This window comes from Pygoscelis adeliae, unplaced genomic scaffold, assembly GCF_000699105.1.
Source record: "Pygoscelis adeliae isolate BGI_AS28 unplaced genomic scaffold, ASM69910v1 Scaffold71, whole genome shotgun sequence".
Lineage (NCBI taxonomy): Eukaryota > Metazoa > Chordata > Aves > Sphenisciformes > Spheniscidae > Pygoscelis > Pygoscelis adeliae.
Genome location: NW_008824356.1, coordinates 3,544,686 through 3,558,561, shown reverse-complemented (window position 1 = coordinate 3,558,561; position 13,876 = coordinate 3,544,686). Strand labels below are relative to the sequence as shown.

At 36.8% G+C, this 13,876-nt stretch overlaps 1 protein-coding gene across 1 annotated transcript in view; it reads left to right on the top strand.

Annotated features, from left to right (window-relative positions):
* The window catches only part of SLC25A21 (solute carrier family 25 (mitochondrial oxoadipate carrier), member 21), a 115,219-nt gene that overhangs the window by 91,239 nt on the left and 10,104 nt on the right, over window positions 1-13,876 (top strand). Inside the window, exons 4-6 of the mRNA XM_009319374.1 lie at window positions 345-404; window positions 3,432-3,539; window positions 8,489-8,653. Of these exons, the coding sequence (XP_009317649.1) occupies window positions 345-404; window positions 3,432-3,539; window positions 8,489-8,653 (333 nt within the window). The remainder of the gene's footprint in view (window positions 1-344; window positions 405-3,431; window positions 3,540-8,488; window positions 8,654-13,876) is intronic.

The window sequence follows — 13,876 nt, the reverse complement described above, 5'->3', positions numbered from 1 at the left end:
CAGTATATGAAAGTTAGGTGCTAGAGGAAAAGTGTATAAATTAAAAACATGAACTATGTGTTGTAAGCGAACTCTTACGTAAAACAGTACTTTAATTACATTTATGCTGCTATTATGTATGATACACAAATGAAATCAGTTCTGAAGCCTAATTGCCTACTGTTGCACATCTAACACTGCTACAGACAGTGTGAAACAGAAGTGGCTTATGTTTATTTTGCAGAACTGCACACAGCTACTCAGGATACGAGGTAGTGAAGCTCCACTGTAGTTTGGTTTTACTCATTTGCATAAGTAACTCATAATTTTTTTCAATGCAATTTCAGTCTAACTTTTATTTACAGTTTTTCACCTTTGAACAATACAAGAAGCTACTAGGATATGCATCATTACCACCAGGACTGGTATGTATGGATACAGAACTTCATGTTCTAATTTAATATGTGTATACTGAACAGTCCCATCCGTTTCTTCCCATAGAAGGAGCCCAAAATTAAACGGGCCAGTTCAACCAAGAGTTTCTCAGAACAGACTTGTCCCTTGAAAACATTGATAGCAGAATTTATCAAAATGATAGTTACGTTAATTTTTATATCAAATGTTTTCAAAATAATTCCCTACAATGTCATAACATTTGTCAACATGGATAGCAACAGCCACCTTGGAAGAGTCTGTATGCAGCTTGTCATTCTTCATTCTTGCAAAATAATAGAAAAAAGTTGAACATCAGCAATTTTTATTTATTCATGTGATAGTGACTAGAGACCTCAACCAGGTATCAAAGCGCTATTCTGCAAGGCACGGTGCAACTATAACAAAAATATAGACGTCAGTCTTAGTCTAAAGGCTTTATAACAGAAACATAAGCTATTGATAGGAAACTGCTACCTCCTTTGAAGTCAATGACAAAGCTCCCTTATACATCAGTGGAGCTAGGATTTCGTCTCAAGAGCATAACTTTTTGAAACAAAATACAGGACATACATACAAACAAAAATGTTTTAATGCTAAAATGTAGTTTACATATATTGTCTGCATTCTCATATATAGGGCTTAATTCTGCTATCATACCATTTGGAATAAAAAACTTTTAATAAGAATTACTGCTTTCTGTGGTATAAGAATGTAAGTAATAGTAAATATATGTTTTCACAATAATGGCATCACAACTGTAGGAAACAATTGATATCTTTATGGTTACGCTATAAAGGTTTTGGTAATGAATGTTTCCCAATACTGATTATGATAATATTTTCAGAAAAGTCTTGAGAAAGGGTACACGTAACTTCTATGGGAGATGCTGGCCAGGTTTCCCCAAAATTATAAGGTTTTGTTTAAAGGTCATTTTTAACTAGCAAGTTGTTTCTTTCCTGAAAATTTTCCATAAGTTCTCATTCCATATTTCTACTTTAATCTGTTGCTTCTTTCCAGTTTACTTAGTTTGCATTTGTTAAACATTTTTTTTCTCTGTAGAATTTCTCCTGCATTTTTCTTATCATTATCAATGTATCAGAGCATTAAGCAAGACTAAAAACGTGAATTATCTGGAAGAGGGTAAATACCCTCTTTGTTTGTTAAATAACAAAAAATAAAATCCTGAACACCTGTATTCTAGCTTTCTTGGTCAAATGAGTTTTGAATTGGAATTTGTTTTATAGTTTTGGCTCTTAAGAGAGAAGTTTGTGATGACTGAAGGAAATATGCAAAATCTTGTCTTGTAAGAGCAAATAACTCTCCACACCGTGTGAACCAAAATAACATCAGAAAAAAAGGAGACATTTGCTTTATCATTATTTCAGGTCTCTTTCAAACAGTATTAGTGCCATTTACATTTGCCTTCCATTGCAGCAACTGAATGGTCATAGAAGCATATTAAGTAGTTTAAGCAAGTTTCATCTTCCTCTTAATTAGTCCATTGACCCTATAGTTGTTTACAGTATCTCCTATTTTATCTTGGTTTTTTTCAGCAGGCTCTTCTCTTCCTTAGATGTAAATAGAGAGACTGATATTTGTTCTCTAGCAAGTGGAAAGAACAGAGTTTAAGGTTCCGTAGTACACCATCACTTTTTTTGGAGGAAAATACGCTTGAAACTTGTAAACATGCAATAGCTGACCAAAAACTGCTCTGATTCATATAGCAGATGCAGCAACCACCAGACACCTCTGACGTTTTTAGTGCAATTCTGTTACCATAGAGGCATTTTTGCCCCTAAGGTAGCCATGGTAGCGAGAAAAAGAAGACTGAGAGGGTCTAAGCTAGGCAGAATGCTCCTAGGTGCCTCAGCAGACCTCATATCAAGACAACATTTATTGTGAAGAGAAATGCATATGTTAGCAACATCTTCCTGCTGGCTTCAGTCTCACAGTTGATGGTGAAAGGGATAGGTTATGTTCCCATCTCATATTGGAAAAACAGATTTGTTGGTAACACAGTGTTCTCCAAAGGCAGTAAGGCTGGAGCTTGCCACTGCCTTTTTGCATTTGCCTGCTCAAATTCCTCTGTACTGAATAAGTTATTTTTCTCACTATTGTTTTTTTCCTTACCATTGGTTTCCTTGATTTTCAGCAAATGTACTCAGTATATTCTTTTTTGGTTCTGGGACTCTTTTCAGCCCCTAGAAAGTTTGGAGATGTTAAATGGAAGCAATAAATGTGTAAAATGATCACAAAAATTAACCCCTCTGAATTTTCTCAATTGACTTAAATATTTCAGTATCTTTTTTCTGTTACAGCCAAAATAATTTTTAATACAGCCAATATTTTTAAATGCTGCGTCATGATGGAAAGCAAAGCAGTGAATATCTCCATTTCTATGGCTGTAATGTACCATCAGCTTCTAAGTAAATGGAGTTAATTCATTCTTGCAGAGGACGCTGACATTTCCATGTGTGCCCCTCATTCACCTATAAACCTTTTCAGGACTGATATTTTCTTAGGAGGACTTTCCTTCTACTTGTGCAATTTGCTTAAGTACTGCACTATTTGGATTTCTTACATTTCTCTTATTTTTTTAAGTTAATATGTTAGGGTTACATGCTTATGGCTCAGTGCAGAGTTTTTATTTTTTCCAGTGCTGCATAACTGCATTTCTATTTGTGTTTTTATTCAGACTCCACCCAAAGATAACATGAGGGCGTTGTTTTTCCATGTTTTCGTAATAAATTACTACCACAATTTTTTGTCCAGCTGAAAAGAGAATTCATTGACAGTGCTATGACATTTTATTTTGTATTTTTTGGAGTGTGGTTTATGGCTATTGTCATATTGTCTTCATGAACTGTCAGCATCTAATCAAGGGCTAAAGTTGTTTAGTAATAGAATACTGCTGTATTACTGTAATCTTGCAGTTTGCATTGTATCATTCAGTTTCATAATCTGATGTATGGGAAATTTTACTCCTTAATTTTTAACTTTAATTTTAACTTTCCTAGGCATTTGCCATTGCTGGCTTGGGATCTGGGTTGACAGAGGCAGTTGTGGTTAACCCTTTTGAAGTAGTAAAGGTTACCTTACAGACAAATCGGAATGCCTTCACAGAGGTATGAGAATTGCTTCATCCTTCTTTTTCTGCTTTATTAGGCATAATGCACTTCAAAATTCATATTTAGAGCAGAATGTTTATGATATATTGGGTTGATGCAACTGATTTTCCCACAAGCTTAACAGAAATGGAAAAAGAGAGAAGAGACTCAATAGACGATGCCTTCAGATATGCAGAGATGCATGCAGTATTGTCAGCGGTGTCAGCATCTCCGTTGTAAATATTCTGTGCCTGAAGTGCACCTTCATCCTGCCAGAGTAGCCAGCAGCCCAGCACTGTGAGGAACTGTAATCCAGAAATACGAACCTGAGCCCCTTATACTCAGTGCATTTGCCCCAGCAGGCTCCAGACTTCAAGTGAGCGCCGAAGCCATTAGTGTAAAACACCACGGCCCCATGCCCTAGCCAGGGTCCAGCTGGTGTATTTTATGTTAAAAATGTAGCTGGTAGATTTCAGAGTCTTGGATGAAATTATTTATATTATAGGTCTTCACATTTATGAGCAGAAACCGGAAAACAGTTATATAATAAAGCACACCGATAATTTAAATTCCTGTTTCACTTCAGAGTTTTATTATTCAAATATTTTTTTGTTCAAAGAGGTCGGTGTGCAAAAGTGACTTTGTCCACGATTCTGGGTACTGCCAAAAGGGGAAAAAGATTAAACTGGAAAACAGTGATTCATCAAAATCAAGTGTTCCCAGGAATGCATCAGCTTCAATTCTAATGTAGAAAATATTCCAGGCTAAAGTGAAGGAAGGCAGTCACACAGTTCCTTCTTTCTTTTCTCAGTGAATAAGACTAACAATTGTCAAATCAGCTCTTTCAAAATCTTTTGAGAAATCAGCTGTACCATGGTAGAAGTGCCAAATCACATACGCACAGCATGAAAAGGTTGACTGAATCCCTGGTGAGGCATGATTTTTGCATATTCTACTATTAAGTTTTGACTGAGTTAATAGTTGCATGCCTTGTAGCACTCATCTGCACAAATTGAACCCTTTTGGGGCATGCACAGTAAAGAGATTTGTCACCTGGCCATTTACATAAGCTGTTCGGGCCAAGCTCCTCAGGTACACTCTGGCAAAATACTGCCACTGATTTCCAAATGTCATAGACTAGCTGGTACCTACTCCGTAACTCATCCAGAGAAGCATTCTCTTTCAGAATAAATTTTAAAACATGGTAAATTTCTGTTCAGTTCTCCATGCATGTGAAAGAGATGTTTGGTTGCTCCAAGTCTCCAGCCTAGACATATTTTAACCATGGGCAGCAAAGCCACTGAAACAAGGAGCTAATACAGTACAGGAGTAAAAAGGTTAGGATCCTGGAAGGACAGAGACTGAAAGTGGGAGAAAGCAATGTGTGAGAGGCTCTCTCTCAGGAAGGTGATATGAAAAGATTATGGACGACTGCTGCTCCAGCAGTAGTAAACTAAGCAGATATTCTGGATCTTTCTGCCTCACAGTTGTGAAGATACAATTAACCTATCTTAATTAAACCTCTGGTTTTGAGTGTAAACACACCAGTATTATATTTTGAGCAAACTAGTTCCTGTAAAGTTGCAAAAGACCAATATATCCTTTCGCTTCATACTTTTCAATTTTTTTCTCTATTGCAAACTTCATAACAAAATCTGGAGTGTTTTAGTTAGTAAATTTTATGCAATTACTTACTTTAATTACAGCATCCCTTCCTTGGTGACCTTCAGAATACTCCAATAATCACAGTGTAGCTGTTCAAAAGCATTCTGAGTTGTTTTGTTTTAGGTGAATATTCTTTGAATGTAATTTAAATGCAAATTTTCACAAAATCCAAATAATAGTATATTATCATACAAATAAAATTGTAAAAGAATGCTATTGGGACTCCACTAGGAACCTAGTTTAGACTAGGTTCATCATAAAATATAAATAAAAGTGACTATTTGTCCTAATGAAAAAATCCAAGGGACTGAAGTTCTTAAATCACAAAGACAGTTAAATCACAGACATCGATTTTTTAATATCCCTTTAAAAAAAAAAGTGTTAGAATTTCACATTTTGCTGGAAACCAGGAAAACTCCAGTGACTTCATTACCATGATCTAAGGTTCTCATTAATAATATGTTAAAGAAAATTCCACACTAAAGCATGTGAACTCAAGCCTATCGGGAGAAGCATGTGCATGTTATATTATACAGCGTAAGGCAATGGTACACTCATTTCATTACCATGCACTGTTTTTTTAAAAGGTTTAAGTAAAGTATGTACCTGTCCCATTGTGTAGCTTTCATACCATATGATGAAACCTAATGCAGTTCACATATTTCTTTGACTATTGTATTGAAATAATATATCTTGTTTAAAAGGAACAAGGAAGAGCATGAACACATACACCCACACCCAGACTCCTGCACACCTCCAAAGCAAATATTCACACACTACGGTGACAGATGAATTATTCTGTGGTACCAGATCACCTTTCTAGGGCTGATAGGTTTAAAGAGGAAGGCCACTATAAATCACGTATCGGCACTTTTGTAATGTGGATTTCTACAGGTAAAAATAACGGTGACTTTTTGTTAAGATAAACTGCTAGAAGGCCCAACACCTTGTTGTTTGGTTTTCTTTTTTTTTTTTCCTTTTCCCTGTAGCCAATGGATAACTCACTGGCTACAGAAGCTGGTGTGGTAATAAAAATCTCACCTGACTTAAGAGTTGTGATTAATTAAACAAATACAAGTTTCTGCTTTATGATGAGAAGAATCTGTCTCCAGATTCCACTGACTAGGTCTCTATTAAGTATAAGTCAACAGTTGTGTGAAGTGAATTAAACTCCAGATGTTTTTACGATAAATTCCTCCATCTGAATTAGTCATCCTAAGGTCCTTCCATCATCAGTGATGAAACACAGACCTTCCATGGCTTGATCAGCTGACATTTTAGATGCTTACTTTGGATGCAGTGAAGTGCTGTCTAGGAAAGCCCTCTTTTTTGCTAAAGGACTGAATAAGGGAATCTTTCCGAGTAGCTCAGATGTAGATGTAGACATTGCAGGTATCTACATTTGGACTGATGAATCCCATCTCAGGTGTTCAGCAAGTGATAGGCTTCCCCTCTGAGTCATTAGTAAATCCGTATTCAAGATGAGACCAAGGGATACCTTACTATTCTTATTCAGGACCACTAGTTATTTTTTAAAGATCTAATCCTCATTTTTTGTGCATGAGAAAGGATGTTATTGCTAGTATCTGGACCATATTCTGTGTTGGGTATCTACATTTTAGAATAGATTCTGATTTGAATCCCTGGGGGTAGTTAGAAAAGTAAACTATAGTAAAATGTATGCAAAGCATTAACAGGGTAATATTAGTTACCAAATAGGAAAAAACAGAATGAAACTTAGTATTAAAGACGAAACTTGTAAGTCACCTAAATAAGCAGTCATATGCTGTGTCAGATACAATAGGCACCATTTGGCTGATGCTGTTGATCTACCACAGTGATATTTTGAAATGGAAAGCTATTAAACAAATAAGTGTATTAAATTCGCAGTGTTCACTGCGTTGTGGTCAAAATTCTTCTATATTTTCATGTTTGAGCCTCCTAGTGGAAGTCATGTTTTGACTTTCTAATTAAATATTTGGTTACCCAGAGCTGGCTTTATGCTTTAGAGAAAGCCAAACTCAAGTCAACAACTTTTTGAAAGGAACTTTTCTATAATTCTGCTAAAAAGAAATCTAAAATATTCAGAAGGGGAACACCTGATTCTGAGTATCACAGTATATTGGAAAATTGATCAAATGTATATGTAGTAAGGCAGATCCTGTCTGAGGAACTGATCATTATATAGGTGGATTCTGAGAAAGTTTCTTCCTTTCTGCCTTTCGTCAAATGGAAGCTGGCCGACTAAAATGATTTCTATGCCTTTTAGGCATTATTCTCAAAACAGGATTTCTAAAGTCAATTTCCTAAATCTGTACCTTGGAATTTAAATGGGTGTTCTGATTTTCAAAATCTAACTACACTTTTTAAGACAAATAATTCATTAGGAGGGCAAAACAGGATTTCCAGTTGGATGCTTAAGGAAAAAAAAAACAAAAAACAAAAAACTTCTTTTCAAGATTTTCAACACTAGAAGAAGAAAGTTTAACATGTGATCTCATTTTAAAAAGTGCTGTGTACCCAATAACTCCTTCAACAGTCAGTGTTTTAAAGCAGTGGTTTGCATTCTTAACAGCATGAAGAGCCTCAGAGGATCCAGAAGGGTTCCCAGACAGTGTATATGCCTTTTGTCACCTTTCAACCTTATTCTTAACATTGAATCTGGAAACTGCCGAACTGATCTTCAACACAAATATTTATAGCCTTCCTTGCTGCTCTGATCTGTGGCTCCCAAGGACTTGCTTCCCTAGCCATAATGGCTTAAAAATTTCCTGTTCCAATTCTGTCCCTTTTATCACTCCCTCACCATGCGTATTCCTGTGCCATTGGTTTTACTAGAGAAGCTGTTTTTATCTTCTTATTGTCCAGAATAATTGTTATATACTCTAGTTGTGTAAGGGTTTCATCTGTCGTAATCTTAATGGCACAGCATCAATGATAAAAAAACTATTGCCAAATTCACACATTCAAAGCCACATGTTGCTCTATAAAATCTGTTTCATTTTTTTTAATTATGCTTTTAAGACCTTTTTCTTTGCTTTAAGGATCCTTAGTCTTTTACATTATTCAGGTCGTGCTTTCATCTTTTCTCTGCAATCAGAAAAATGAGGAATCTTGTTTTTAATGAAAGTTGTGATTTTTACATGATCACAGGAAAGGGAAAATAACAAATATGGTGAGACTTAAGATAAAATGACAAGAATTGGCATCACTGTGTTTGTCAACAGGCTTGAAATGATGCTATGGTTATTGTTTTCTTTTTGTAAAGATGATCTCTTCCTTCTTTTGCTTAACGTGTGTAGCAACCATCTAGCTTTGTTCAAGCTCGGCAGATCATTAAAACTGATGGTCTGGGCTTCCAAGGACTCAACAAAGGTCTTACTGCAACACTGGGCCGTCATGGAGTTTTTAACATGGTTTACTTTGGATTCTACTTCAATGTGAAAAACATTCTTCCAGTCAATAAAGTAAGTTCTTCATACAATGCAATAGACAAACAGATAAGAGGTTTGGCAATTTAATTAACACTGTATTTTTCTGTGCAAAGCTGTGGTATTTAGTAATAAACAGTGACTAACCTAGCTCTCTGTTTTGCAGAAATCTATAACATTTTAATGGAAGCAAACCAAGGGTTTGTACTTCTCACTTTTTAAGCAAAGCTGAGTATAAATAAAGTAGTCATGTTTGAATTCTCATTTTTATGAATTTCCCTTTATGCCGTGGTAGCAATGAAAAAAGGCAGAAATCGGGATACAGGTATGTTATGCTTATGTTAGGTATCTATGCACTTGTTTGTGGTGAACTGGCTTAGAAGAGAAAAATCAGTTTCTAGAACTTCTTTCGGTATTCACGAAGTAAGGGGCGAAGCTTGAGGAGATGGCAGAGCTGCAGTATGAAGGGTATTCTGGCCATGTGCTGGGCCTGTTTACTCAAAAGAGAGTTCAACCTAGTGTTGAAGGATGACAGGACAGATTTATACATATGGGAGGGAGCCAGCCCAAAACAGGACTTACAGGGTCATGCAGAGGGGCTTTATGTAGTATGTCGTATGAGTAAGTTAAAAAAAAAGAATATAGCTGTGATTTCACTTGAAGCAATTTTTTTCAGTAGTCTGATGTTCCTTTATATAACAAAGGAAACATTTCCCTTTACAACAAAGGGAAATTTTGCTAATGAAAACGTAGTAATACTGACAACTTTCTAAATGACTGTGTGAGCAACAGCTAATGGTTTATTAACGACTCCAGTACGTTACTCGCTGAACTGTGTTTTCACTAATGTGATTTTTAGATGATGACAGTTAAACAGTCACAGGTGTAATACATAGTGATATTCATATATGAAGCTGCAACTTATATCAAAAGGGATCAGTTTCTCTTCCCAGATGAAGTAACACCTCTTTTTTTTTCTGCACTTCTGAGTAGCCTGGTATTTTTGTTGGCAACATTGTGTAAATGGAGAAAAGCTCCACTTCTTATTTGCAGATCATTACAGTAAATAGAATTGTTCAAGAGCAGCTAACCCACAAGTTTCTACAAGTTTATTTTAGTCTATTTAAGCATACTTTACAATGTACTTTAATCACACATTCTAAAAACTCAAGGCACAAGCATAGCTTGGTACTAAGATAGGAGTAAACAGGTTTATGTTGATCAAAAGATGAAAAAATTATAATTGCTATGCAGAACATTCAGAATCATATGCAGGTAAGGACAAAGAAGCTTGTGTGCAACTTCTATGGAAATCCTGGAGTGTTCTTGTGTAGCAGTTGAAGAATAGTAATAGTATTTGGCATAAGCATGCTTTCCTAGCCTTTCAGATTTAGAAAAATGGGAAAAAATTATGGTGTGATTAGAAAGATTCAGAGCTCTACGATCTGAGAGAAATTAGCACTTTATACAGATTTTGTATGACACATCTACAACATAGATTTAAATACATCTCGAAAAAGAAAGAGAAATTACTTCAATGGTGTCAGCCAGTGGCCCAGCTGTCCTGTACATACTATCAAAAGCAAAAGGCAATTTAATCAATGTAGGATTAGATTGCATTAACTGCAGAAAAGTGGAGAGGTTCGCCTTGTGCTCGACCAGCGCGAAGTGGCTTGCACGGTGGCCTGTACAGTGGCTACGACTGCGCTAGTAAATTGAGCAGTGTCACTGAAAGTGACCTGCAGCACAGCCACCTGTGCTGCTAAACGTTCCCTGGCACAGCTTTGGCCCAGGCCAGCCAACGCTGTTCCTGGGCATGGCTTAGGAGCTAGCGCAGACAAGGAACCATTCCTAACAGGCAGGTTTCATGCAACCAGTCTGTTTTGAATGGTAATAGCATTTAATAGCACTAATAAAGTTAATAGGACTCTCTAGGCCAGCTGGCATCGGTGCCATAGGCAGTTCTGTACATATAGATATAGCCAATAATTCTGGTCAAACTGCCATTAAAATCAATGAAAATCTTACCCTGAATTTAACAGGGTACAGATCAGGCCTCATCTGGCTTGTGTTAGCCAACAGTATGTCTCAGGCGCTTACATGCATTGAACTTCACTTCAGTGACTGGAAAATAGAAGTATTCAACAATATTTTGTGTTCTGTAACTTAAACCTCTTCTGTCCGTAGGCAGGTACTAGAGGCTAAGAGTTATCAAACCTGTACAAGGAATTTGATAGAAGCTGTTTTGCAGTTAGTCTGAAACATATTAGACAGTTGTAACCTTTCAAATTTTCTCACATACTTGATTTCATTACAAAACCGAATTTGTTCACTTTGTATATTTTGCCAGAAAAGAAAATCTTAAAGTCAGTCTTGTGATATTGACAAACATATAAAAATTGTGAAGTAAGAATACTAGACTTTTGAAATAATTTTGGCTCTTGACTATGTATCTGCTGTTCGCCATCTGCAACGTAAGTGGAAAAATGTATGGAAATGTCCATATGAGCCTTTTAGCTGTCAACAGTGCTAAACTGCGCATTAAATTTGCATCCCAATTAAGGATGTTTGCAGCTTATTTTGCCAAAAACAATAAACCTTTTATGTTGAGTGGTCAAGTGATATAAATGACATGTGTGGGTTGTAAATGTTTGTAATGAATAATTTTTCATATGTTCAGTCTATCCTGCTAAACAGACCATTTACAGCCAACCTCGTGCTCTGTTTACTGAAAACGGAATAAGCCAGACTTGTTTCAATTGCCACAAATGTATCAACCATAGAGCATTAACAGCTATGCATCTGCACTAGCAATCAAATTAGTCTGCAAATTTATATCGTCTCAGTTTTATGGCACCTGCTTTTATAGCACATTTCATAGGCATCCAGCAGCTCTCGCTTTTCAATTTTTTATCATAGTTAGGTTTGATGGTGAACACTAGTTTCATTAAAACCTTTGCTCGCTACCACCTCCAAGTGGCTGTCGTATTTCTTAATGATAGGAAATTTCCTTACTGTTTGTTAAAAGCCCCCTTTGAAACGTGGCCAACTGCAAAACTCATTTCAAGTCAGGCACTGCTGGCCCCAGCTGTTACAGATGTGTCTCCTGTTAAAAGGGCTGCTGCATCAGACAGCGGGAGCTGAGCGGTGTGTTGCTTTGTCAGAGAAAGGGCTCTAAACTTCTATAGGCAAAGAAGAAGAGATGGGAAACCAAAATGGTCTGTTTGGCTTGGCGAATAAATAAGAAATAAGATAGTAGGCAACAATTTTATTTTTAGGCATTTTCAGATCTATGCCAACACAGAAGTTATATGTAGGAACAGACAGTGAAAAGGGCATGTGGTACAACACCGTTGGAAAAATAGTAAACCAAGATGATTTAGGAGAAGCCTGGATCAGAGTGGGAAATAGAATAACCTCAGAGCTACCATCGAAGCTCAGATTTCAGGATGACCTGTGAACTGGAAAAAAAAAAAAGTGGCAGTGCTGTATCCAGTACGATGTTACACGCCACCCATTGTTCCGTCTCCAATCTGAGGTGTCCTGTGGCTGTGGAAACTACAGCCTGTGTTGTTTAAAGTCTTCAGCCTGGGCCATCATCACCAAAAGATGTTGTATCAAAGGAGGAGAGTCTGTTGCTACCTCGACTGCTTCTGTACTGCGGTATTCCTATAGGCAAGACACATACGAATTTTCAGGAGAGGAATCTGCGGTCAGAATAAAAATATGAAGAAGAAAAAACAAGTTTCTTCTGTTTTCCTACAGAAATTAGGATAGTGCTGAAACTGATAACCAGGTTCAACCATAGCTGACGGAGAGGCAGTCTTAAAATAGCTAAGTTCTTGCAAGACGTACAAATAATCATTTAAAAGGAGAGATCCTACAAGTGCATCTTATGAGTGCCCCAGGTGAGGGAAATTTTCAGTGGGAACTTATGCCTTATTAAACAATGAATTCCATGGGAAAAAGCCCATGTAAGACTTAGTCTGAGCTTGCACCTTTCCAGACATCGGTATCAATTAGTCACAAGAACCCATAGGACACCAAACTTCTTTAGTTCTGGTATTCATGGGGCTACTCTTTTTTTTCTGTTTCATAAATTACTGTATAACTGAGACTGAAGATAGATAGTGCACACAAAGGTACTGGATGCAGGGATAAGCAATAAGACATCCATTTCTGGGTGCCCTTTTCTGCATAGTTAGTGTCTTAATGATGCCAGGAAAAGGTGACCTGCTTGTAACCCCAACACTTTATGAGCAGTCTGATCATCTGTGTAGACCAAATCTATGTGGGAGAGCTGAGTTTCCAGAATTCTGTACGTTTTGTATTTGGTGACCACGTATTTGTTGTCTCTTGGTTTTTTATTTACATCAAAAGTTCTTTGGTGCAGATGTTTGTTTTAGGACTAAGTGAAGTGAAGTCCTAGCCTTGTCCTATGGGTCTAAAAGGTTATAGAAAAAGAGTAAATAATAGATAATAATGCTACTTATAAATCTGGAGTAAGATTAATAATTTTATCAGGAAATTGTATTGTGAGAAAGACAAATCACTGAGAGGGTTGCAAACTGTTTGAAAATGTATACCCTGTACAGCAGACAGCCATGTCACTCTGGAGACTAGCCAGAACATTTATGCTAGTGGCTGTCATTCATCTTCTTATGCTGTCAAACATCTGACAGGTGGATTTTAAAAACTTACTTAAATGTCTGCTGCAATGAGATTGCACTCAAGGAGGAATCTGAGATAATACCAGTGTGAAAAAGCACATTCAATTCAAACAAAGTGCAGCTGTGACTATGCATTTTAGAATGCCTTTCCTGGTCATCAATATGTTTATTGTAGCTATAATTTCAGCATTTCTTATGCATCTTGACAAAGATCGGACCATCATTGCACTAATCAGGCAGCAAGCTATAGTTTACAATAGGGAGTTTACTATGTAAATGCATGAGATGGACAGAAGTTCAGGGTCAATAAAACTATGAAGCTGTTCCTTAAGCTGTGGTCAAATCTTGATTAAGCCACAAACAAAAATTGTGAATATTCCTTAAAAGAATCAAAGCACGATGTTATCACAACAGTGATGGCACTCACTTTCATCTTTTCATTTTCACCCTTTCTGAAGCCTTGCAGTGAGTCTACATCATTTTCTCCTCCTTACTCTTGATTTCTGCTGGGAGTTTACATGCCTCCAAACCATCTGATCACAGCTGCACCAGACTCTCCCTCTCTAAGAGTAGAATTTGACAGCCTTTC